At 41.7% G+C, this 25,629-nt stretch overlaps 1 protein-coding gene across 4 annotated transcripts in view; it reads right to left on the reverse strand.

Moving 5' to 3' along the window:
- Positions 1-2,293: 2,293 nt before the first annotated feature.
- The window catches only part of PEAK1 (pseudopodium enriched atypical kinase 1), a 131,214-nt gene continuing 107,878 nt past the window's right edge, over positions 2,294-25,629 (reverse strand). For all 4 annotated transcript variants that reach the window (XM_064517576.1, XM_064517573.1, XM_064517574.1 and 1 more), the window contains 2 exons: positions 20,628-21,376; positions 2,294-9,765 (listed from right to left, as the gene is read on the reverse strand). In XM_064517576.1, coding sequence (XP_064373646.1) covers positions 8,611-9,765; positions 20,628-21,376 — 1,904 coding nt within the window. In that variant the 3' untranslated portion in view covers positions 2,294-8,610. The remainder of the gene's footprint in view (positions 9,766-20,627; positions 21,377-25,629) is intronic.

Raw genomic sequence — 25,629 nt, forward strand, 5'->3', positions numbered from 1 at the left:
ACTAAGCACCACGACTTACAGCTGCCTGCTGGGACGGCAGCAGCAGTACCAGGTGAGCTGCAGGTTTGAAGGCCCAGAATGGTGTTTGAACACGTATCTTCCCCCGCAGAGCCATGACTCCTCCAGCTGCTAATATCTGTGGATAAAGACTAGGTACTTTCCTGAAAGATATACTTGCGCTTAAATTACTGGTCTCAGGGGATTTGTACCAACCCAGGATATATCAATCCAGTAGCAGCTAGGTGAAAAGGGAGGCCTAGATCTGACAAATGACGTAATGGTCCATTTTTGGTGTTAAAATCTGTAGCCTGTTCTATGAATATGATAGAGCCATATTGGTTTTATGGGCAGAACTGTCTCCTTGTGTCGTTTCCAATATCAACACTGCAGTATTTGAGCATCTGTGCATGTTTTACAGAAATAAACAGCTTTGTTTAGGAAAGGAGAGTGCCATTTTTAATGGCATGCAGGTCCTGGATTCTTCCTCATTTTCTGAAGAAGATCCCTTGAATGACCAGTGATTTTCCAGTACAGCCATTATTTCTGTTCAAACGCTTAACTTGAACAGTTTGCCTTGTGAGCTGGCTGCTCCTCTCTGGTTCTGGTTAAAACCACTGTGGAGTGAGGAGGAGGATGGCGTGATTCACAGACGCAGCACAGAAGCTCATGAGTTGGACTGAAGGGGCAGCCGGCAGGGCCTACGCGGCGCGTGGAGATTTCCTAGAACGTAAGGGATGGTCATGTATAGGAACTTAGCTCCTTAGTGCTTTCCTTCACAAACACTGCCTACCAAAAGCGAATTTCTGCACTGGTAAAAAACCTGATGCAGACATTTTCGTATCAGCTTAAAACAGGCATCTTTCGGCTTCGCTTGCATTCGTGTCCGGCGCAAGCTAAAATGAGAACGTCAGACAGTGACCCCACAAGGAGACCCACTAAAGACTTTCCACTGACATAACTCAATTAGTTTCAAACAGGCTTTAGTTAAACTAGTACAATTATTGGGCCTTGAAAGGTTTCAGACTGTTCTTGGATATCTTTTCTCTCCGCAGTGGTGCTTGGTGATTGCCGCTGACAAATGGCATAATCTAGCTCTTTTAACTGAGTCCCTGGCACTTCATTAAAGCGAACAGGGATTACTCTGGCAAAGCCAAAATATCTCTGTCAGGCTGTTAAATGTGTTGCGTATTTACTGACCTCTCTGGAGTCAGTTAGCTTTGGATTTTTAAAAAGGAGGAGGAGGAGGACAACAGCTTAAACCGGTTTTGGAGGGCTTTGAAACAGCGACCAAGCAGTAGCTGGGAATGGCGGGTAGTAGTTACGCTGCAGCCGAATGCTGACCGCAGGTAGTGACACACCTGCGCAAAGCCGGCGTAATTGCGGGAAGAATTGAGCCCTCAGGCTTTTGGCTATTTTTTTGAAAGAGTATTTATGAACAGTGCTACGCTCAGGCAGAACCACAGCATTGCTCTGGTGCGTGTAGTGTCATCTGGTCTGGTGTATGTAGTGTCGTCTGGTCCATGCTAATACATTAGCATCTGCAGCTGCTATTGCTACCTATCAAATCCATGTACAAAATTGAGCCGTTTGATCTCACTGTCACCGGAGCGTGTCCGCGTGATCACGAAGACATGTGTTATCCCATATCCCATCTGCTTTTCAGCAGACTCCATCAGGCGGTGTGCTTCAAGGTCGCGGATCAGACACGAAGCGGACTCCGCCGCACATGAGTGCCTTGGAGGCATCCTGCTTTGTCACGGCATATAAAAAAAATCACTTAAAGCCATTTATTCCTTCGCAGCAGGTCATTTAAGCCCTGCCCACACTAGGGAAGTTGCTAACTTTGGCTGAGCTCCTTCAGTGACAGCGGTCGCCCTGGCGTGGACACGTAGCTGCCTCCGTTTGCATCAATATGTCAAATCACTTCACTCCACGGAGGCCTTAACAAGCCGGTGGTTTAAACAGCACAGCTGCCAGCGGCTGCTTTATCCTTGGGCTGCTGCTGTGGCCGGTCCGGATGGAGGTGAAATAGTGCCAGCCACGGGGAGACTTTTGGGGAAAACGGTCGGAGGCGGTGGGCGGTGCCGGGGCGGGGGCCGGGGAGCCCCAGCGGCTCCCGCTCCCCCCAGCTGCACCTGCCCCCAGCCGCTGCTGCAGCTCTTCTCCCAGCCAGAACTGCTCCTCCACCTGCACCTTGCGGCAGACACGCCAGCGTCACGCATCTTCCTCAGAAAGGTGCATTTGCGGCTAGTTGCCTAGCGAGAGAGGAAAAGAGGACAACTGCAAATTTGACTTTCAGTGTAATAAAACTAGTTTATTTACACAGTAACATGAATGCCACAGAGTACACAGCAAAGTACCACAGCAAACCAGAGTGTAACTGCCCCGATCACAAAGGAAGGCTTGAAGTTTATATACTTATTCATATAAAAATGTGTAAATAGCAATATGAAGCACCAGATAAAGCAATGCAACCAGGAATTCCAGATACAAATTACCCACAAGAAATGGAGTTGAAATCAAAAACAAAAGGAAAGAAAAGAAAAAATCCCTTTTCCAAGGGATTTTAAAGAAATCCCGTTTATAAAAGATCGTCAATTTTGGAATCCCTAATTTTAAAATAATTTTCCCCTTTTAATAAAAATGAGAACATATTCTTAAATGCTCAGCATAATTAAGATTTAAAAGAAAAAAACCCAAGGATTTCAACTGCAAAACCTTCTAATACCAACAAGCCAAAGGATGAAGAAACAGGTTTCAAGTCATTTTTGAAGAGGTGTTATTTGTTTTATGAAGCTACTATGTTCAAATTTACACAACCTTAAATATATATTATATATACAATATATAATATATATATTTTCAAACAAAAAGGGGCAAAGAATACTTTTGGGATACAAAACTTCATATATACACATATATATATATATGCATATATATGAACATATTTCTTCCATATAAAAAAATTCCAACCTCTTCTAAATCCCTGAAGTCTTCCCCTTGGATTTAAGGAAAAAAAAAATCTTCATAGCCTGAAGTTCAAACCAAATTCTCAAAATCTGTGGCGTGGTAAAATGCTTATGTACAGGTAAACTGAGAGTCCATGCCTCACTGGCAACTCTGCGTGATCTGAAAGCGTTCTGTGGTTTCCAACTAAATGCTGAGTGGAGCACCAATGCAAGGAGGCCTAGAGGAAATTATTTAAATTACGTTCTACATCTGTTCAAAACCATCACCTTCTAAATACTGCATCCAGGTGAATAAAAAAGTCCGTATGGATTGTCTACTAGAAATTCTTTGCAACACAGCAGTGGAGAGGACTTGCTCTGCCTTTTGGAGTTGAGGATACCTTAAAGAAATTTCTCCCCAGTATGTCTTTTGAAAAGTACTTTTTGCCCTTTCCTCCCTTGAAGTGTTTGGAATCCAGATGATGGTTTAAGGAACATCTGCACAGGTGTATTTTTGGGAGCAGTATTATTACAGAAGTATTTAAAATGCTATACTGCACTTCTTTCATGTTATCTTACTGCACAACTAAGTCACCATCACATCTCTCTGTACACTGACTGAAGAGCTCTGATTGTGCTCTGTTTAGGTTTTCAGGAGTTTTAGCAGAAGCCACACTACCTCCACTAAATCAGAGTAAGATTGATGGCCCAGTCATGTAGGAAATAATGGTCTTATCCTGTTTGTACAGAGAAACAGACTGCGTAATTCTTATTTGGGGAAAGGGGGAAAGGAAAGTGCATTAAATGTTCCCTCAGAAAAACTGGATTAAATAAAAATGGGACTATTTTATTTATATTTACACATGAATTTAAGTGTTTAACTACTTATTAAATTTTTATTAAAAATAAAAAATTATATTAATTTGGGTGGAGCTTCTCAGCACAAGAACTGAGAAACAGAGACATTTCTAATGCAGCAACAAATACTATTTTTACATGCTAAAGTATGGGACCTACAGTATGAAGCTGCAGAATAAACTCTTCCAGTAACTGATTGCTAACACACATCTGATTTATTTAAACAGTATATTCTTCTCTCTAAAATGTTGGAATTTCCCTGTGTTACAATGCCAAGATGATCTGTTCATATCTTGTGGGTGCTTTTGGCACGTGTGGAGCTTAAAAGATGTAAGGTGGAACATTTGTGTAAATGCTCTCTGCATTCTTGTCTGCAGGCCAGCAACAAAATAGTCTAGCTTGAGTTACAGATTTCACCACGTCTGAATTTTAAAAAGAGACATTCCAGAGGCTCCAGAGTAAAATCCTGGATCCCCTTTATTCCTGAAGATTTCTGGGCAAGTTTTTACTAGTAGATTCTCTTTACATTCACCTGGATTATGCATAGACTGGATCAAATCTGAGGCTTGAAAGATAATCAGTGAATAAGCAATTCCAATTTAAGAAATACAAAGCAAAGACATCTTCCATAACATCTCAGAAGTAGTTTTCCGGCACTCGTGTGTTGTCGGAGGTTTGCGTTTCACTCCGCAGAGCACAGCGTGCGGCACGTGCAGCAGCTCCCGCGGCAGCGGCACGCCTCCCCTGCACCGCCCCTTCCCACGCCAGTCCGACTCCTCACCTGGACGCCGCGTGTCCGGAGCAGATTGTCAAAGCAATAGGCTTCTTGGATGTTGCTGGGGTCAGATCAGACCAACTGACTTCTTAGCTACTGTTACTTTCCTTGTGCAGATTCAGTTCCGAATTTGAAAGCCCACAATTTTGGTTGTTACTTGAAGTTAAGCTGAACTACAAGCAACTTAAAGGAACTTGTTCACATAACTGAATCTCCAGAAACAAATCTTCTCATGGAATAGATCCCCTCATCCTCATATGAAGTACACAATTTCATTTTTTCAATAGTCTTCTGCATCTCAGTGTGGGCAGTAATATTTGTAGGGCTATCACCAGAAGAGTAAGATTCCCACCAACTGACCAACTTCATTTTATTTTTTTGACAAGGCACTAAACGTTGTGAATCCAATCACTGTGCTCTCTCTGTAACATTAGAGAGATTTTTAATGGCTCTAAAAGGATCAGAAACCATTCATTATAATTCTTCTTCAGACAAGCATTTGATTTTCCAGAAATTACTTTGCACTGGAAAAATCTGTAGAGTTCATGTTAAAAATATTTGAATGGCAGCTTTTATTAATAGAAAAATATATATTTACAGTCAATACTGTTATCTTAGATTTGCAGCTCTTCCTATTTCTTGAGCTCAGCTGAAAGTGCTACACTACTAAAAAATTCAAAATCTGTGCACATGTCCATTTAAGTTATCTATGCACAGTTAGGGCTTCTGTTCCTGTTACACACAGGATCCCAATTACAAACGGAGTGGGTTTTTTTCCTTTTGCTGAGCAATTATGCTGTAGCATTCTTAGGATTTGTTTACAATCAGTTTAATGCATACATTCTCAGGTATTTATCTGGCACAACCTGTTGCCAGGATGGAGGACCACCACAAACACAGTTACAATCACCGGTTATGGGCATATCTGCAAAGTCAGCCTGAAGCTCCCCAAGGAACAGAGCTCAGGACAGATTGTGTTTGACTTTGTTGACCATTCTTTTTTAAAGAAAAAAAACCACACAACACTACAAATTGCTAAAGTTTACCCAGTGCTGCACAAGAAAGAGATTGGTAGTGAACATCTATCCATGCTTGATTATACTGCAGAGCTAAAGTGAGTATTGGTTCATCACAAAAATACAAACTGAAATTAGATAGCTAGAGATACAAAGGCTTTGGACCAGCTGCATTAAATATGAAGGGTTGTAAAACATTCAAAATTCAACTTTGCATGTGCGCGTTGACATGGAAGCAACACTGAGAACATGTGTCCGTATACACAGAAACCTACCGGCTGGAAGGAATGAGCCCGTTGCAGTGGCGAGTGGTCCAAGAGCTGCTCACACAGCCTGTACTACTTACGTGAGAAGTTATGTGCGCACAGGCACTACAAAACAAACACAAAACCAGACCACAGAGAACAAGAAGCAGTGCCCTACTCTCAGCTCAGCACACAGTGACTAATAGGTAGCAGAGAGTATTTGCGTGACCTGTCATGCTCCGCGCGTTTCCGCTCTCCGAGCACCGCCGGCCCGCGTCCCGATGAAGCGGGGCTGCATTGCATGCGTGATCCTTTGTAAAGGGTCCTTTTACAAGCCGCTGCTCAGCATTAGTGTAGAAACCTTCTTTCCTGATGTAGTGGAAGTACCTCAACTACATACATTGCACTTGGACTTTCAATGCACTATCCTCTTTTTTCATCAATGCCAACATCTTAACCTTTTTGCCAAAAAGAAAAAAATACATATCACATTAAAAATATATTATTCTTATCCTTGCCTGATCCTTCACTGATACAGGTGAATCAAACAACAGAATAATAATCAGAAGTTTCAAAAATCTCTAGAATGGTCACAAAAAAGGTCTATATACTACTGCACAATCGATGTAGGCTTCTACACACATTCAGCTTAGCTCTGATAGATGCCAGAGAAGACTAATATAGACATTTTAACCCCTCCGAATGTATAGTGTGGGTCCAGAGCTAGTTTTGCTGACCTTAAGCCTGCAGGACTGTTTGTTCAGTTTCCATGCCTCTGGTCCAAGCATGCATACGCTGTATAAAGTGGCTATTTGTTTCAAGGCTGAAGTGAATTGATTCCTCACAGTTTTAACAATTAAAATGAAACATCATTCCATAAAAAGAACAGATGGATATCTGTGCATTTATGTGCCAGGAAAGTAAAGGAAGGGGCTGCAGATCTAGCATCAGGTAAAGGCTGGTATGTAAAGTGAACACTGTAATGTACAGCTTTAAAAAATACATACAAGAATTGCACATAGATCCATAGGAGAGAAGCACAGGCTCGTAACTAGGGCTGTCTGCTGTCCATCACCCGGGTCAGAATATTCGGTGTCGCTTTTTCCCCTGCATCCAAACGTATTCTCCAGAGCGATTTAGGACACCATGCAGAGCCTAGCAAGACTGAGCAAAGACACTGTCTGCAGTCGCAGAGGTTCCATAGGAAACAGCCGTCACGGCAGGCGAGCAAGTCGGCAGCTGCCTTTCAAAGTGAAAAGCTCCTTCAGGTTGAATTTTTTAAAATTCTGTCTCTTTAATACTCAGTAACTCCTTTTCTAGTCCAAACCCTGCCTGCAATGCTCCTTGAGCTGTTGTGACAACATGCTGGTTTTAGGCTGTTGTCTATTAGACGTTAGAAAACACCGGTTGCACATAAGATATGCAGGCAAACACTGCTGCAGGAAAAATGGATCATGATATTGTTAGTTGTGGCTGCCAAATTAACAGCTCCCTCACTAATTAAAAAACAGTGTTCTTGCCCCCTTGTTTTTCCCCTTCAGAGAACTGTCTGGAGTAAAAGTGTCTCCAGGTGGCCTGTTAGCTACACACAGACAAGCTCTGAACAATTCTGCCTCCTGCCAACATCCAGCAGGGCCAGTTTCAGTCCCACTTTGCAATATGGCACAAGTGACAAGAGCAAACCAAAATAAAACAGAAGAGGTGGCTGTTATTTTCAATCCCACTTCATAACAGTGGTGGTCAGAGAAGGTTATGTACTTTCTATCCATTTCCAATCAGGCTTTAGTGCCTTTTGCAACGGAAGGGGAATTTCAGTTGTCCACCATGTGTTGCACTGTTCTTGTATAAACACAGTTGTATCCACAGTACATCAACCACCCAGCCTGGTGAATGCCGTGTAGGAAATGGGAAAGACAGAGTGTGCATACTGTGCTGCTTAATGCAGAGATCTTAAGCTAAGGATAATGGTCTGATTAAGGCAGGATCATTGAAATCAAGGATCCATGGTTAGAAGGGATATGGGTAGGCAGCGAGTCAGAGACAGAGAAAGGGGGAAGAGGACAGAATAGAGATACTTAGTGTCCGCTGACACTGGCCGCAGTCAGCAGGATAACCATGTTTGGGAAGAAAACAGAAGGCAGAAAGTGTTAGAAAGATCCAAATCCTTCTGGATGAGGCCAGGAGAAAGAGGGGTCCAGCCCAGTTAGGGGTGACTGATTAAGCTGAGAGAAAGATTTGCATGGGATGTGGAATGAAAGCAATAGAGGGTTTTGTGGCCTGGAACATGGTGGATCATTCATTTCCCATTTAATAATTAATCCAGTGCTGCTGATGGTCACTGCTATTCACTACCAATGCTACATATAGAAATGACAGAAACCATCCAGAAGAGGAGGGGAGTTTGTTCACTGCAATGATAGAAATAGTGTTATCTGTTAAGGTTTGCTCTCCTTATCAACCAGATATTAATCAAGTTACAAAATGTCTGATCCAAATGTAGTCATATATATATATATATTTATATATATATATACACACATACATATGTATATAAAACTAAGCCTGGCAGAAAGCAACGTTTTGGTTGTATCAGGTATAGGATGCAATGTTTCCTATTAGAACCTATTTGCTCAGGGTTGCTGGCTTTGAAATCTAGTTTTTTTTTTTTTTTTTTTTAAACATTACAGTACAAAGTGTGATCCCTAGGGCAGGCTGGAGTGAGGACTGGGGCAGGGGGAGGCTTCATGAAAAGCAACAGGTTCTGCACACTAGTGCTGCTGCATGATTCTCACAATGCGATGAAGTGAGTCTGTAGTGGCAAATGCCAGGTATTGACAACAAAGCCAGTCTTCGAGAATGACTCCACAGTCCCTGTCCAAGGACTTCTCTGCAAACTTGATCATCAGCAGCGTCCGTTTGATGTCCAGCCAGTTCTGAAGTACGGCATCCCTCCGGGCTGGGTTGGAAGACGTGCTGAGGGCATGAAACAAGTCCTCACGTGGACCCCACAGCAAACACTGAAGGATTCCCTTGGCTTCTGATATTAGGATCCTCTCTGAAGGGTTGGGATTCAGCAGGCAGCTGGCAAGCTGTTGGAGCCCTTGAGAGTAGAGGGAACGGCAAGGGATCTTGGGGAGGTCAGCACGGGTATACTCCTTCTCCTTCAGCTCTGGATTCTCATCAAAGGGATTGGGTAAGTGCAGCATTTCATAGATGAGGATGCCAGTCTGGAACTCATCACACTTTTTGTACTGTGTTGCAGTGATGATTTCTGGAGCCAGGCGGGACTGATCCCGTAGGACCTCAGGATCCACCATATGACTCTTCTGCTTGGCCTGGGAGAAATTGCTCACTATTAACCTGGCTGGGCAAGCAGTGTTGGGACTGGGCTCCATGGACTCAGAGTTCAGAGGGCTGACCCCTGGTCTGGAATGAACCAGCAGCAGGTTCTCCAACCGCAGATCACAGTGTGTGATATGATAGGGTTTCAGGTGCTCCAGGCCCAAACAGAGCTGTAAAAGGAGTAGACAGACCTGCCTCTCATATAAATCTGGGCTTTTTGCATGGCGGGGTGCAGATTCCCGCACAAAGTCGGCCACCGTTAAGTATGGGACCTCCCTTGTGATGACCACCACACGGCTGCGCTGCTTGCTGATGGTCCCCTGGTTGCTCGAGCTGTCTTTTTGTGAAGCCTCTATATTGGAAGGAGTCTCTCTGTTCTTATGCTCAGGTTCTTCCTCCTCTTCTTCCTGCTCTTCTTCCACCTCTGGTGCATCGGTATCCTCCCATGGAAGGAGGCGAACAGGCACCTCAGCAAGGAAATGGCCACAGTCCTGTTGGATGTTAAAGTTGATAGCCAGACTCTGCCGGATGGATAAGCTGTGATAATACTGCTGGGATTCTTTAGCTTTGCTCTTACAGATCTGAGGGAAGAAAATAAACAGAACAGACATAAAAATCCTTAATTTATAAATTCTATATCCTTTTTTTAATACACACGTTCTTGATGGGCATCCTCATTCTAGCACTAAACACAAATACTGAAAAAGGTGTTACTGAATGGACCTTGGAAGACCATCTTAAGGCACATGAAAGTTACTGTTGGATAGGAGCAACTGCATGTCAGTAAGTGCAAAATAGTTTTCCCTGTGCACATATTATACAGTGGAAAATACGACAATTCAGCCAGGTTGCACTTGCAGGGAGAACAGCAGCTGATGCATGGTAAATTCAGAGTAAAGTTTACTTTACAGTAACTTGCTTATCCATCTCCTTTTATTTCTTATTCTTCTCTCAGGTTTGTGTGAAGCTTCAACTGGATAAAAATAATCAATAGCAATATGAGATGTGAAGAAATCAGTGTAGAATATTTGACGATATGATCAAATGATTCCCATAACGGAACTAGCACGGCTTAACGAGTTACCACCTGCCGGCTGAGTCGAGTGATGGGCCGCGTGCTCCTGGCCCACCGTACCTGGAAACTGAAATCTCTTTGCTGAAGCTACGGGAAGCGAACACACTTCACATCTGCAGCGAGGTGAGGGGGAGGGCAAGCAACTCACCACGGCTCAGGTGACAAATGGAAACTCATTAGAGCATGGTACCTTAATTGCCTTCAATCATCTGTCAAGAGCCTGAGTATATGCCTGTATTTTGCCCTACATAGCTGTAGTTCATTTCTGTCCAGAAATATCTTGTTGATAGCTAAATTAGCACCATAATTATTGTACTTATTAATTATTTGCACTGCCATAACAACTGGCAGCTCCAACCTCGTCCCGATAGGCGCTGGGCAACCGCTATTGCAGTCGCTGTTCTAAGGCATTTCCTGATTGAAGTTACTGCCCTGTAAGGACCGAGGCACGTTAACCTCTGCATGTTAACCTTCGTTCTTCTGACTTCAACAAGATTGTTCAGGGCGTGTAAGGTTAAGTGCATGCTTTAATCTTCACAGGGTTAAGCCTAAGTAATCAGTTGGTATAATGCAGCAAGAGGTTTTAACTGCAACGCTCAGACAAAACGAAGACAGGAAGACACTTTTTTCAGATGAAGTTACAGCTTTTGTTAGCTCATCCCAAAGAAGAGGAAGGTCAGATTGATAAGGTAGAGGAGCTTAGTAAGAGTCAGCACTAGTTCTATACAGTCACAACAGTCAAGGAGCCCAAGTCTTGGACTAGCCCTAAATATAAGTGTAAGGTGGCTTTCCTGCTCACTTCTCCCTTTTCTCCTTGTCAGGAGCTCAAGTAGGGCTAGTTATAAACTGGCCTTTCACTTAAAAAAAACCGAAAAACAAACAACCCCCCCCCCACAACTTTTTTAAATCTTTTATGTGCTTACACAGTTAAGAACTATATAGTTTAACGGGAGATTAAGTCTTTTATGCTTGCTGTTCAGAAAAGTGCATTGTCAGATAATGGCATGCAATTAGGCACGCACTAAGTGACTGCATTTTGATTGTCCTCCTCTCTTTGATCTTGTGCCTGCTTCCATACTTCACAAGCATTTAAGCCTCCCTAAATATGATATACGCTATAGTTTAAATTACCTGTTTATCACTGCTATGCACAAAACCCCCAAATTTTAAAACTGCATTTTCTAGTCCATTTTACTTAAAAGAGGAAAATCCTCACTTTTTCAGGAAATGCTGACAGAACCACCTTTGTGCAGTGGCTCTTGCCAAGTTACATTTACAAATGTATTTTACACTGTTAGAGGTAAGGTGAGTTACCAACGGAAAATAATGCTCTCAAGACTTATAAATTTAAACAGATACACTAAAAATACAATTATATATGAAATGAAAACATCAGCTGACTATCTTGGAGACTGAAGTCCCTAGATCTAATAAATACCTAATACTGCACAGAAGATGGAAGTAGAAGAGTGCTGTAGAGACTATCCTACCAATATGTCACATGCATGAGCCTAGCAAGACTACTAAACTCTTATGTAGGCCAGCAAAAAGCTGTTAAGATTGTAACTTTTGGTTATCGCTGATCTTAGCCACATTTGAAATGGCAGCCTAGAGGCAAAAGACTGCATGCAAGATTCCCAGTATGCCAGAGCGACCAGTCTCCAACACTCCATAGGAAAATTAGAAAGACAAAATACTTAAGTGACATGTCTCTCTCTTACTCAAAGGAGGTCCTAAATAGTTTTACTGAGATCACGGGAAAAAACTCCAATTTAATTTTGTATTACTATTGCATGATTAGGAACTTTTAATCTGGTCTGTGCTTCTGTTTTATAATGACAGCTGAACAGATGATGTGTTAAAAAAGAAACCTGGCTCAGTGGCCTTCTTTTACAGAGGTGCGGTAAGATGGTGCCTTCCTTTCCAGGCAGTCAAGGACGAGTATCATCACGGCTCTAACAAAACGCTGTGCAATAAAATGCAGCTTCAGTGTTGTCAGTCAGGTCTAATGTATGCAAAGTCCCATTTCCTCCCCTTCAGCAATAAAAACACTCCGTGGCAGAAAAAATTTATGATGAATAGTCATAAGTTAAAGAAAGGGACTCCCTTGAATTTACACTCTGCCATTACTAGAGTATGTATAAACTGCAGTTTAGAATGATCTGAGTAAACCTAAATTTTATATCATTCCAAGTAATCTGGGCTGTTTCATAACAAAAGTGTATTTATGTATTTAATCCAACTTGTACTTTATTTCTGCCCTTAACCATCTTATGTGGAACATGCAGGAGATCAGGAGAGCCACATCCAGCTCAGTTCAGGCGGAGCAGGCCAACGTATGCACCGCACGCGTGCACCGAGCGCGAGGCGGAGAATGAGAATTCATAGCCATTCCTCCTGCCCAAGAAGTTACATGCAAATCTCTGCACATCTTCAAAATACGATTTCTCGTTTGATAGGTGGCACAGAAATCTCGTTTGCTGAGCCTCTTATGATGCTAATTTACATAGGAGTATTACACTACAGGAAATAACATCCTGCACTCATGACCATTTGTCTAATATTAATTATCCTACTTCTATTTTTTAAAATACTTAAATGACCTAATCGAAAATATAAACTCATTGTAAAAGAGTTTAAAAGTCAAGCTTACTTGCTGATAAGAAAAGTGCAAAGAAGCACTTGCACTTAGCTTCTGTACACAGAGGATTCCCAAAGCCACCTGCCAGCTAAAAATGATATCCTATCAGGAATATATAACCCGTAGAGTATTTGCTATCAAACCAATTAATACGTCTCAGTTTGGTGAATAGAAAAGTGCAAGAAAAGGATTTTTCCTTACCTTTAAAAACCCAAAAGCAAAGGATCAAGACTTGCTCCTTGTTTCTAATTACGGTTCCAGGCAACCCCTTTTTCCTATATACTTTAAAAAAGGGCTCTCACATTTATTACTGAAATTTCAGTTAAAAAAAAAAAAAAAGAGAGAGAGATACTAGTGCTTTCCACCTCTCAAAATCAGGCTTGGTTCGCTCATTTTAGAAAATATCCCCAATCCTAGAATTATAATATTACACAACTAGTTTCATAGGCCTCTCTGCATGTGGCAGTGCTGACTCCTAATTTCGAAAGGGCTGGTCATGCACATCTGCCCCAGCAGGCACCCAGCTGTGAGGGCACAGTTTGCTGCCTTTGCAGCCCGTCCCCATTTCCTCCGAGCCAGAAGCAGGAGGCTGAACAGAACTGTCCGGCAAGGCGAATCTCATCCGTCTGCTGCCAGTTGGACCATCCCTGACAAATGCCCCTTCCAGCCTAGTAAAAACACCCCAAAAGGGAGATCCCACAATTGTCCTTCTGTATCTTGTCCTTTCTCTTTTTTCCTGCTATTCAATCCTAAGTCTCTTCCCGCTACAAATTAAATTGATTGCCCTATTCCTAACTGATCTAACTAAACTGAACTAAAAAGTCTCAATTCTCATTCTTTTAAATATACTTTTACAGTCTGGAAGAAAATGTAACTTTCTTCACCTCTTCATTGTTTTTTTTTCCCAAATAACCAACCCTCATTTCTTTCACCTTTATTCCTAACCTTCTGCTTCTTGCTGCTCGTTTCTGGGTTGTCTCATTTATTACATCTTTCCAAAGAGTGCTGCCCCGTAACGAATAGAGTATTTCAGTTAAGACCTCTCCAGCATCTTATATATAGTGATCATTTTAACACTTCCCAGTGTTAACAAGTCACATTATTGACTCCATTATGATTGTGGCTCATGACCACCTTTGGATCAGCGTCTGAATCCACAGCACAGATATACTTCCCCCAATGTCAAGAGCTCTTAAATGAGGTTTTATTTCAGACTCAACTCTAATGAGATGAGAAATGAGATGAAATGGAGATACTAATTTCATCCCTGCTACAGTACCATTAGATATTATCTTTATAACAACGAAACAGAAAGTGAAGACTAAAGCGATATTATAGTTAAAATCAATACTAAAGTGACTGCATTAATAAAAACAGCTTTCCACTCCTTATTCTGTTGTTAGAGAAGATAACCAATAAAGACAACAATTTTCTCATCCCATAAATGCACAACAGGGATGGCTTTTGGACGCTCTTCTCCCTTTTCCGTGTTGCAGACAGAAAAGCCCGTGGGTAGGTGAGCACGCACGTAGCCTCGACAGAGACAACCGGAGAGCCGAGCTCTGCCTAGAGGTGCATTTTCTGCTGCTTGTGTTTTGTTTACAAACAACATAATGCGAGAAGTGAAAAAGGCTGCTGGGTTGTTCAAGGCTGTCTGTACCAACACTCACACTGGCACACTCCAACCTCCGCAGCTGCCGAAGGGGAAGGGAAAGCTCAGCTGTCTAGAGGCAGCACCCGAAAATGGGAGCATTAAGACAAATCACACACCTGACCGCATTTACAAAACAGCTTCTAAAGAAGAGAAACCTGCAATAATCTTGTGTTCGTGTACGCGTCGGATTACTCTTCAGACTCCTGCTCTGAAATGTAGTGGCTGGAGTCCGGATAAAAGCCGGGGGTTTAGACTGCGGAGCCTGGATTCCCGTCGCACTGGCACTTTATTAGAATGTGGAAAATGTGCTGAAAGCAGCAGAGACAAACTCAGTTTTCTTATTGATCTTCTCAAAGACAGTTTACAGAATGCAAATTTTCTTTACCAACTTTCACTGTATTATCTGGAATCAGAAAAAATAATGGCTAAGAACAAACCTCTTGTGCTACTTTATCATTTTCAGTGGTGCAGTTTCTACTCAGAACTCTATTTTATATTGCTGTTTTGCAATAGTCTTTAATGCCATTAAAAGGTAAGAATCTGTTTACATTAATGCTCAGGTGAGCACACCCCAAAACTATCACCTGAATGACCACAGATTTAAAATTTTCAGAAGAGTTGGATTATTTTAAGTTACGCAACCAAAGCCTACATAGACCTTTAGAAATGATTTAGGGAACAGACGGGGTCCCTGTGTGAAAGCCGATGGTCTCGGTAGCGGGTGTTTTACACCGCCTGCGAGGAACTGCTGAAGGTGCGGGTGCTTTCCTGGTTTGTGACAGGCAACGCTATGTCAAAACTGAGTAAATACAGAGTCTGGTTTTCTTTGCAGCATTTTAAAAGCCTTCTTCTGTTCCACTGAGCTACTCTAAAAAATACAGAAATCCTGTTGCCTTTTACACAGATAGCATGCTGAATTCCTATTGCTGAGACCAGGAAAAGATGAAAATGCTCTGCCCAAAACACCAGCAGAGACTAGGATAAGTCATTTAGCATTGCCTTTAGTTAGCCGAACCATGAAGATGTGATTGTGGTAACACCTGAAGGAAAAGGGCTGATCTGGGCTTGGCAAGCCTTATTTCCAGTGCTGATAAAGGGCTGTTCAAAAGATGAGGTAATGTTGGTTAAAAGCCCTTCCATCTGATGCAAGAAAATGAGAAAAAAGAAGAAGAGAGAGATGAATATGAAGGAACAGAAGGTTTCCGTCTCCCTGGTCACTGGAATACAATTACCTTGCATCTTCGGCAGTGAATCTGTAGGAACCAAACTACATTCACATTTATCAGGACAGGCTAAATTTCTCTATATTTTGCTATTTTAATTTTCTTTTCCTCCCCCTCCCCCTCCCCCCCCCCACAAAGAAGCAAGATTTTAATGTTGCAGAGCTCCTAAAAATTGTTTGGCAGTAGCTTTTATTTCTCCATTATAGGTCCAGTCGGCCCACTGTGCCATCAGCCGACTTCCACTTCACCAGCAGGGAATCTCATTTCCACCCTGTCCTATGCATTTCACAGGGCGTCAGTGAACTTAAAGCAAGAGGAATATTGCGGGGAATGAATTATAAAGCGATGAAAATGAGAAACACTGAACATTGCAAACGCTGCACCATCTGTGCTACTTTGCTGTATTACACAGAGGCACAACTGCAAAAGAAAATGTGTGTCGAATGAAAGCTTGCTATTCCCAAATTGATAGCTTGTTCTTGGCACAACCTTTTCTTCTAAGGAGTCCAGTTGATCTCTGATTAACCTCATTTTCTTGATCTGGCCTTGGAGTGCTGCTTTGTCTTTTTACCAGTGTGGCAAAATACAGAATTCTGCGCTGCTGTGACCGAACTCGGAATGGGTTAAAGGTTTAATGTATATAGCTTTATTATGATCTGAAGCATGAAGTTCTGAGATGATCTTTGATAACACTTCTGCCAAGAACTCGATTAAGAAACTGAACTACCAAAAAAAGTCAACTTTGCATGCCCTGACAAACTAATCATAACTAGAAAATAATTGTGAGCTGCGACTAGGAAACTGTCAGCAACATTCAGCCAAGTGTTATTTACATCTACGTTGCTGTATTTTATACTTGGGACTTGAACCTTAGCAGAAATCCTAATGCTTTACTGCAAGAAGAACTGCTGCTGCCCTGAAGAAATCAAAAGGGATTTAAATGTCCAGCTGCTCCTTTTGAGCTACCGCTGGCACCTCTGCAATTCCTGCATATCCCACTTGAACTGCACTGCAGCACCTGCCTGCGGCCAGGACGCACAGGCTGCAGCCCACAGCCTCCCTCTCTGTTTTCTACGTTTGTGTTGCTCCATGTGGCTTCTGAGTTATGATTCCTGTGTGTGTCTACATATGCTATTGCACAGGAACTGTCTGTGCTATTTCAGCCTTAAGGGAGCTTGATACAGAAAGTGGAAGTCGTTTCCTCCACGTCACTGACGCAGTAATTAATCTTGTTTAACCATTATTCATTCCGAGCAATCATGCCTGTTCCTGATTTTTTTTTTTTATTTAGATTCCTGTTGTATTGCTGCCTTATTCGGTATGTGTAGGGATTGCACTTGTCCAATCCACGTTATACTGCTTTTATTTTAGCGTAACCTTTTCACTACATACTTGGAGTTACTGATAAGACTGGTTCCAAGGGAGTGTACATCCGTGTTGTCCCAGATCTACCAATAATTTAGACGACGGTATTGCACTTGTTAGTGAGGGAAAAATACCTCAGGGGCTGGAATTTTATGAAAACCCTTCTTGTAAGGATACTTCTATTTTTGCACGTTGGAAAAGCAATTTTCTAACCTTGACTAGGTTTATTGTTTTGTTTCCAATGTCTGAGTCAAGGTAATTTCCACATGGCTTCCTGCAGCTTTTTTGCAAAGACATTTATTGGTAGATTAGGTGAGAATAAAGCAAGATGCATAATATAACGTTAGGACTGGAAGTGCACACCCCTACAAGCAGTGCGCCTCCTCTAATATCCAAGCCAAACAGAGCAAGTTGTGCTCTAGCTCGTCCTCCCCCCAGATTTATCAGATCACCTTCTTCCAGTGATACCACCTGCACAAAGGTTCATTCTTCTAAATGCATTTCAGTAGTAGTCAAACAGTTAAACTCTAATTTAGCATTGCTTTTGCATCTCTCCTTTTGGAGATCTGGCATTAACATGCAATTTTTGACTTAAGACTCTGAACATCTTTGGAGGGGTCAATCTCTTTGTGGTCTACAACGATGTAATAAAAAAATACTTTTCCCATTATCACATTCTCTCAAATCAAATATTAAAATCACCAAATTTAGAAAGACTTTGAAGCGTTAGCCAGTTTTGCTTGGGTATTTCCACTAAACTCAAAAGACCTATACAAATTGGCACTGTCAGAAGATGTGGCTCCATATACACTTTCAAAGAGTATTTATAAGGCTGCTTCTGCTACTTTCACTTGTTTAAAAGTAATAGAAGTACGGTATTTTGAATTCATTACAGACACCAGTAATTTTAATTTCACCATTTTTTGCCCTTCTGTTTTGGGGACAAGGGGTTTTAAATGACAGAAATACATAGCATAGTTGTTGGAGGTAGATGAAAATGTAATTTGGTGCACATGTAAGAGATCCATAAGCCTGATATATTTGTTAAATCTAAATTCACAGCATCAGAACACATTCCTATTGAATTATGCAGTTTTAAGATTCTGTAAAAATTTGATCCTGGACTGAGGTCTTGTAACTCAAAGCTCAACTTAGGGGCAAATGCTAAGACAAAGTTGAAATTCACTAAAATTGAATTTAAGGGGAAAGAAAGAAAGAAACAAACCCTAAGAGTTTAGAAAATGTTATATAAATCAATATATTAGCATAGAGAATGCAGTAATAAAAACATGCACCAAAGAAATACGCCGCTAAAGAGAACCCAACTCAGCTGAAAGCATAATATGTTAGGTAAGAGAAAAAGAGAAAATGAAAAGACAACAGAAACCCCTTAAGCTGGTCATGCTTGACTTATAAAGAAATCAAAGAACATTTGTATTGAGAGTATATCTTCCTATATCACATTAACTGCTCAGGAGGTTATTTTCAAGAATAACTTTTCCTCTCATCATGACAACACAACAGTCCACTGTGACCTCCAGCTCAATGATATTTTATGGATTCTTCACTCACTCTAGAGACCATCGGCCCTATTACACTGCGGTAAATTCTGTTAGTCTCTGAACTGATTTCCAGGATAACATCTGTAAGTACAAGAAAAGAAAAGCATATATTTGACCATGCTACATGTTTTTTCTTTGTGCTGGCTTTGCACAAGAGATCCCTGCTCTCCTTTTAAATACTCCTAAGAAAACAACAGCATAGGCCCTGCCTGTCAGGAGATACTTTAAGGGCACATCCCACGCTGTGCGAAGAGAAACCAGATTAGAGATAACCCAAACCTGCATATATAGAAAAGCACCACTTGGGGTCCCAGGAGCAGCAGCCTGAGGTCACACTGCTGTAACCATATTCCTTCAGTTTTTGAATTCTAGTTCATCTGTAGCCAGCTCAGCTAGCTCTGTACTGTGACTCCCCATGCAGTATAGCTGCATAGGAAAGTGCATTTCATCAACGCAGGTATTTTACTCAGTATTTAATAGCACTCGTCCTTCAGCAGAACCGCTAACCAGTTGCAATGCATGAAATAACAAACCACCTGTCTGGCAGACTGTTTTTTCCATCCTTATTTAAAAAAGACTGAATAATGTCAGACTGTTGATTCTGCAACCAGACTAGATTGACGGATATAGAGTATTCATGAGCTTATTCATGATCTGGTTCTCAGCTTTTGGTGCCAATGGACATGGTATCCACATTACATTTCAAATCCTTTCAAAAAAGAGGTCCTGGCTGGCTAATAAATAAATATAAATGCCAAAGAATACAGCTATGCCCACAGATCTGCTTAGAAAGATGTCTTCTCAATTTCAGGAGAATTTTTGTATCACATCAGCTGCAACAATCTTACCTTTTAGGTCTTTATTTCTTTTTCATAAACAGTCATGTGGGAGTGATAACAGTATTTTGCACTTTCTATAGCACTACCTTTCTGAGAATTTCATTGTGCTCTATAAGGAATGGTCAGTTAGGGCTCACATACCTGGGCTGGGCAGTCAGTGTTTGTCACGTGTTAAACGGGGAGGGTCAGAAGTGCAGTGATTTGCTTGGGGTCATACAGGCAAGCTGACAGATTATGACTCTCGGCTCCCCGTGACTCTTTCTCACTATCGTCCTACTAGATAAGCACTGAGAGCTGTACAGATGCAGCACTCAGGCAGACGAGCTTACCTCTGTAAACCTCAAATAATAACACCTTGTGAGATAGCTGTCAACTGTTCATTCATATATTAACAGTAAATCTCGTAAACCTTATTTCTTATATTAGCTAGCTGAAGAATAAATTAGACAAAAAACCATTGTTCTTTTTGTAAAAAGCAACAAAACCAACCAACGGTGACGAGCTCCACTTCTTTTTATGTAGAGCACACAAAGCAATGCTGATGGCTAGACAGAGCTTTTGAAAGGCTGGTAATGAATGCTGGTGAAAACTTAAGAAGCTGTATGGGAACATAGAGACATATTAGTCTAGATTTTACATTTAAAATACACAAACATGGAAAACTTTGAAATCTTCCCTAATTAAGAGTAATGATTTAGTGTAATCTATATACAGATAAATGTAAAAGTTTTGTTATTGCAGGTTTCCAAGAAACCGCTGACACACTTGATACTAAAAATACAGCTGTATTTTCATTTTTTCATTAAAAAAAGAACATGGTAAAATAACTGAGTTCGGTTCATTGTTTTAATGGTTTTAGAGTTGCCAGAAAAAAAAAAAAGGGAAATTTAAAGACCAGATACTAATGCCACATGTGGTTCATGAAAGAAGGAAAAGCCAGTATTTGGGGATTTTTACTTTTCACACAGCTTTGCAAGCAGCACTTATTTATATTTGTAGGACCTATCCCAGTTGGGTGCAAATTAAGGTTATTGTTAGGTTTTGTTATTGATGTCTAAGGCTACATTTTTGAAATGCCTCTTACCTTGACTGCGTAATTGTTGAGAGGATCTTTTGCGTAAGAAGCTGGGTAGTAAACGGCATCGCCGGCCTCACAGCACGGCTTGTCACTGGTTAGCCTGAAATCCGACCAGCTGTCCACCCCGAATCGCAACTGGTCTTTCTGTCCGGCCATGAACAAGTCTTCACATTTCAGTGCCAGCTTCTTCAGTGAGTCGGTGTGAAGACTTCGGATTTTACCTACCACCTCTTCTCGGTTCTCAATCCCTCGATAAAGTGCTTGCCTTTGTGGCTTCTGGACACCCTTGCCCTGCTTAGTCTGAGAGAGGTGTTTCCCCGTCAGAGACTCCATGCTGTTGGAGCACCTGTCCTTAATACTGATAGTGGTTAGGCTGGAAACACTGTTAGTTGCTGAGGTGGTTGCTCTTAATTTGTCTGTAGGCCTGTCCAAGGAGTCTCCCGACTCGTTGTCCAGGACCTTGAGCTCCAAGCTGACCGATGAGCAGGCACTGCTCGCTTCCCAGTTGGTGTCGATGTCGTAGGTGGGATTGGCCACGATGCACAGATTGTTCTCCAGAGCCTGCTTCTGGAGGTCTCTGGGAGTTGGCTCTGTGTTAGCTCTCAAAATGGTTTTCTTTGGCAGTGGAGGTGGCGTTGGCTGTAAGTTGTTCATCGTCTCCTGGTCTACCAGGCCTCCAAAGGCAATGGCATCATCCAAAGCTCCCTTTGGTTGCCTTGGCTGTTTTGGAGGTATCATGGCTGCTCTAGACTGGCCTGTGTAATAAGAAAACAGTATTTAAAAACATTAGAGCAGTTTGCAGAGTGCAAACATGTAGATGCAAAGAAGTATAAGAAAACAAAAGGAAAAAGCTGACTAGGGCCTGCCCCCACTTGAAGAAAACCTAGAAGAATATCTAATCAGAAGCCAAAATCATCAAATCAGCATCACGTATATATTGTCACATAAAGCAAGCCTTCATTTGATTTGGGGTAACACCCGGCTCTGTATTTTACAACCAGCCATGCCGGTGTTTTACATCACATGGGATTACGGACGAGGAGCGCAAGCAGAAACCAAAAGTCAATCCTGACGCTCTGGCCGAATTCCCGTACCAGGAATTGCACTCCCCTTCCCTTAATCCGTTCTGAGTCAATTGACTGAACGTCCTTTCTCATTGCCTGTTCGAAGGTGCTAAAGCTGTGGGCGGATGCTGTTAAGCAGCTTTCTATCCCATCCCTCAGAGAGGTGCGTTTCTCTGGCAGGTGAAGTGATCTTTATATATCCTTGTACTAGTCTGTAAAGCACTGGAGATCACTTTGATTTGAAATGTGAAGAGACTGGAAGTATTATTCCAGAACGTAAATCAGAAGACTTGAGACACAAATAACATAGTTTAGATACCTCAGCAGTTGCATCAGAAAAAGACAAAATTGTACTAGTGCATTCATTAGTTGAAAATAAGTTACATCTATGTTCGTTAAGCCACTGGTTTCAGTAAGAGTAGGATCATATGTTGAGATTACCAAAATGTAAGTCTTATCTTTTCCCCTACAATTTAAAACACCCCTCGTCCTCCAGTCATAACTTTCTCCAGGAACAATTTCCCTTACTCACTTGCCATGGGCACCTTTGTTGGGAGAATTATGTTCACACATAACCTGATCTAGAGGCAGTCAAGAGATTTCAAACAGCAGCTCTGAGACCCAAAAGCCTGGGATTTCTGCTGCGAGGCTCATTGCTTGCAAGCATTTGTGTGCTTCCAGGGAAGATAAAAACATCCTGTCATGTGTTTTAGATGGATTTTAGAGAGGACAATTATGTTTTATAACTGCCTCAGTCCTTGGAAATAAAGAATAAATACACAATAATAAAGAGAGCAAAAAACAAAAACCAGACTATACAAATGACCAACTAACTGCTCTTTGGGACAATTAAACAGTTGTTACTCATGATGATGAGATATTTTTCCACTCTTTTAAATTGAGAACTAACCCATTTTAAAAATGGGATATTTTCCCACTCAATAATCAACTGCTATTTTCAGAGAAATCATTTCATAAATTTTCTACTACTCCTGTGAGGATCATTGACTATCATGTTAAAGTAGGAAGCCAATTTTTACAATTGCAACACAGCAAGCATGAAATGAACACTCTGTATAATTGCAGCTGAGCATCTTTACTTAGAAGGGAACAGCAAGGAGAAAGACACTGACTATTAGACTGCTGTTAAAAAAATACGTGCTTTGCTGAACCTCTGTAAAGAGAGGACTGAATTGGAACATGCAGCCGAACTGTGGGGAACCTCAGATTCAAATCTGAATTTCATTACTTTGGGCCATAATTAATAATAAATGACTATGCACTCCCTGAAAAGAAAAAAGATTGCTTATTGTAGACTTTAAAATATGTTGTTACAGTTTTTATGAATAATACAGAATCCAAAATTCTGCTGGGCAGGATGCATAAAACCCTGGAACATTGGGTTAGACTGCTGGAAAGACCTCTCAATTCGAGGAAATCAAGGAAGATGGTATTTTTTTTATATATCCACAAACAGAAAAGCATTGAATCTTGAATTCCTAACAATCATTCCCTGGAGACAACATGGCAAATGAAAGTTATATTTCTATCTTTTGTTTAAGCTCAAGAAACCATTGGAAAAGCCTTGTAGCTTTTGTGAGAAGCCTGGAGAGTCCAATGCTTAAAACCTGAATTTTGAGCAGGAAATCCCATTAGCTTGGTGTGGTGCATTGACGGTGGTCCCCTTCACCCCGATCCTGAGCAAAGGCTGCACAGGACTGCTCCCCTGGGCCACCACTTTGCAGCCCCCACAAAATAAACATGTTCAAAGGCTAGGAATAGTGGAGAATCCCTGCGCATCTCTCTCACATCATTGTCAAGGTTGCTTCAAAAACGTAACTCTCAGGGGACCCTCTGCTGCTCCTCTCTGATCTTTGTACCGCAGTGGGTGCCCTCCGCAGCAGCGCCTCGTCCTCTCGGCAGCTGGACGCCCTGCGGCAGGTAGCACCGGTGTTAGCTGAGCAGGACAGAACCGCGCTAGAAAGCTGCCCGTGGCAGAGACCGAGCGGCAGTATAGTAGTGAAAAGCAGAACTGATATCTTGCTGCCATAAACACACATCCAAATAGCACAGTCTAACACAATCCTGAAACTCGTTCCCTTCTACTTCCTATCCATTTTTCGTACCCATCCAAACATTTGCCGCCTTCCCCAGCAACTCTTTCCCTTGCACAAGCCGTGACCCGTGTGCTTCTCCCCTCTGGCACCATTCTGTGTTAAAGATCACTCTCTATTTTATCATTCCTGCCCTCTTCCCCACTACGCTGAGTAACTGCTGGGGTTTGGAGAAGGGCTGCTCTTGCAGGAGGCAGTCTCTTAATACGTGCTGCCTTTGTGCCTGGCTAATCCGAGTGCCGAACGGGTACTAGAAGGAAACGACATGAAATCAAATCAGAGCGAGATGCACATCTCAAGCAGCAGCAGCAGAAATCCTCTCCAAGAAAGGTAAGGTTCCTAACTGCTTTTCTTGCTGATTCTCTATTTCCCATCTGCTTCAACCCCTGTCCTCCACAGCCCAAAAGAGAAAGAGGGTTGCTGCTGCAGCCCATGACTGTTGCTTGTTGCAGCTTTTGGAACCGTCACATCGAAACACAATTAGAGAAGTTTTTCATAAGCAGAAATGGTCCTTGCAGATGTCTGGTGGGGGTGACAGCACCCAGAGAATTTCGTGTAGAAGGCACTATGTAGTTACTTTCTCAAATAGTCTTAACTAAGGAGAATGAGTTCGTAAAATGTGTCATGTTACAGTATAGTTTCTCCCCGCAATAACAAATTTTCCATAGTGAAATCCATCCATCTGGATTAAGTCTTTGAAAAGCTTCGTGTCTGGACTGTTTTTATGCTGAGTTCTTAATCCTGTACATTTCTTTTATGGCCAGACCTTCCAGCTCCACTCTCCAAAAGCACGGTGTGATATTCCATGCCCTGCATTTTTAAAGTCATTGTCTAACAAGAAAAATTTTGTCTTTTAATTTTTTTCCCTGTCAAAGGGAGAAGAATGTTTTTACGCACAGGTGGTGGCAGAGCCTTTGTTTCTTTTTCTTGCCTATCTTGCCTATTCTCCCTTCTCCCCCCATTTGCTTAACAAGTTACTCCTAATTTCCTTACCTCCTAACAATGATTCTCTAAAAGTACAGGCACTCCTGGAGGCAAACGAAAAGGAAAAACGGGCACAACATCAGGCTACCACTTACAAAGATTTTTGAAGTGGCTTCCAAACCATTCAAGGACAGAAAGAAGTTAACTCTTTATAATTTTTTTTAATAGTACACTGACAGCAGCTTCATAGAGAGTTTGAAGTAGTTCTACAGTAAAATAACACCTTCCACTGTAGAACTTCACTACACTATTTAAATATTGATGCTTTAAGCCTCTAGACGCCTTGCAGAAGTACAAAACTCTAAATCAGCTCTAAAAAAAAGCCTTGTATTTCTCTAGGTAACTGATTTATCTTTGGACATTGCATTGCGACCTGTTTATATTAGCTGATGGAACTATCAAATCGGACACCTTGAGCTCCCGTTTAATTCAGTTTTATATTCCATAAGCGTATGCTTTTCTTAGAGTAATGACATCAATAATTTTTGTTTAGAATTCTTAATGCCGCTGTGCGTCTTTCTTTTCTGCTCAGACCAGATCAGCAGTACGTATTGTGATAAAATTTCAGAACTGTGAAGAAAAATGCTTATTTAACTGGGGAGACCGCTCTTGGTGAATTGTACAAGCCAAGCGGGTGACGTGCTGCATGCTTCCACGCTTCCTTGAATAGAGCTATTCCTGAGACATCTATTACTCCACAATACATAACATATATTAGTCCAATACATCAATGGCAACAGGCTCTTTTATGCACTTTCTCCCATCTCATTTTGCTCCTGGCATGGTAATCTATGCTACATTCCCTTTCACTCTTAAAAACATGTTTCTAATTATATGCCGTTACCA

This window comes from Dromaius novaehollandiae, chromosome 10 (genome assembly GCF_036370855.1).
Source record: "Dromaius novaehollandiae isolate bDroNov1 chromosome 10, bDroNov1.hap1, whole genome shotgun sequence".
In the NCBI taxonomy this organism is placed as follows: Eukaryota; Metazoa; Chordata; class Aves; order Casuariiformes; family Dromaiidae; genus Dromaius; species Dromaius novaehollandiae.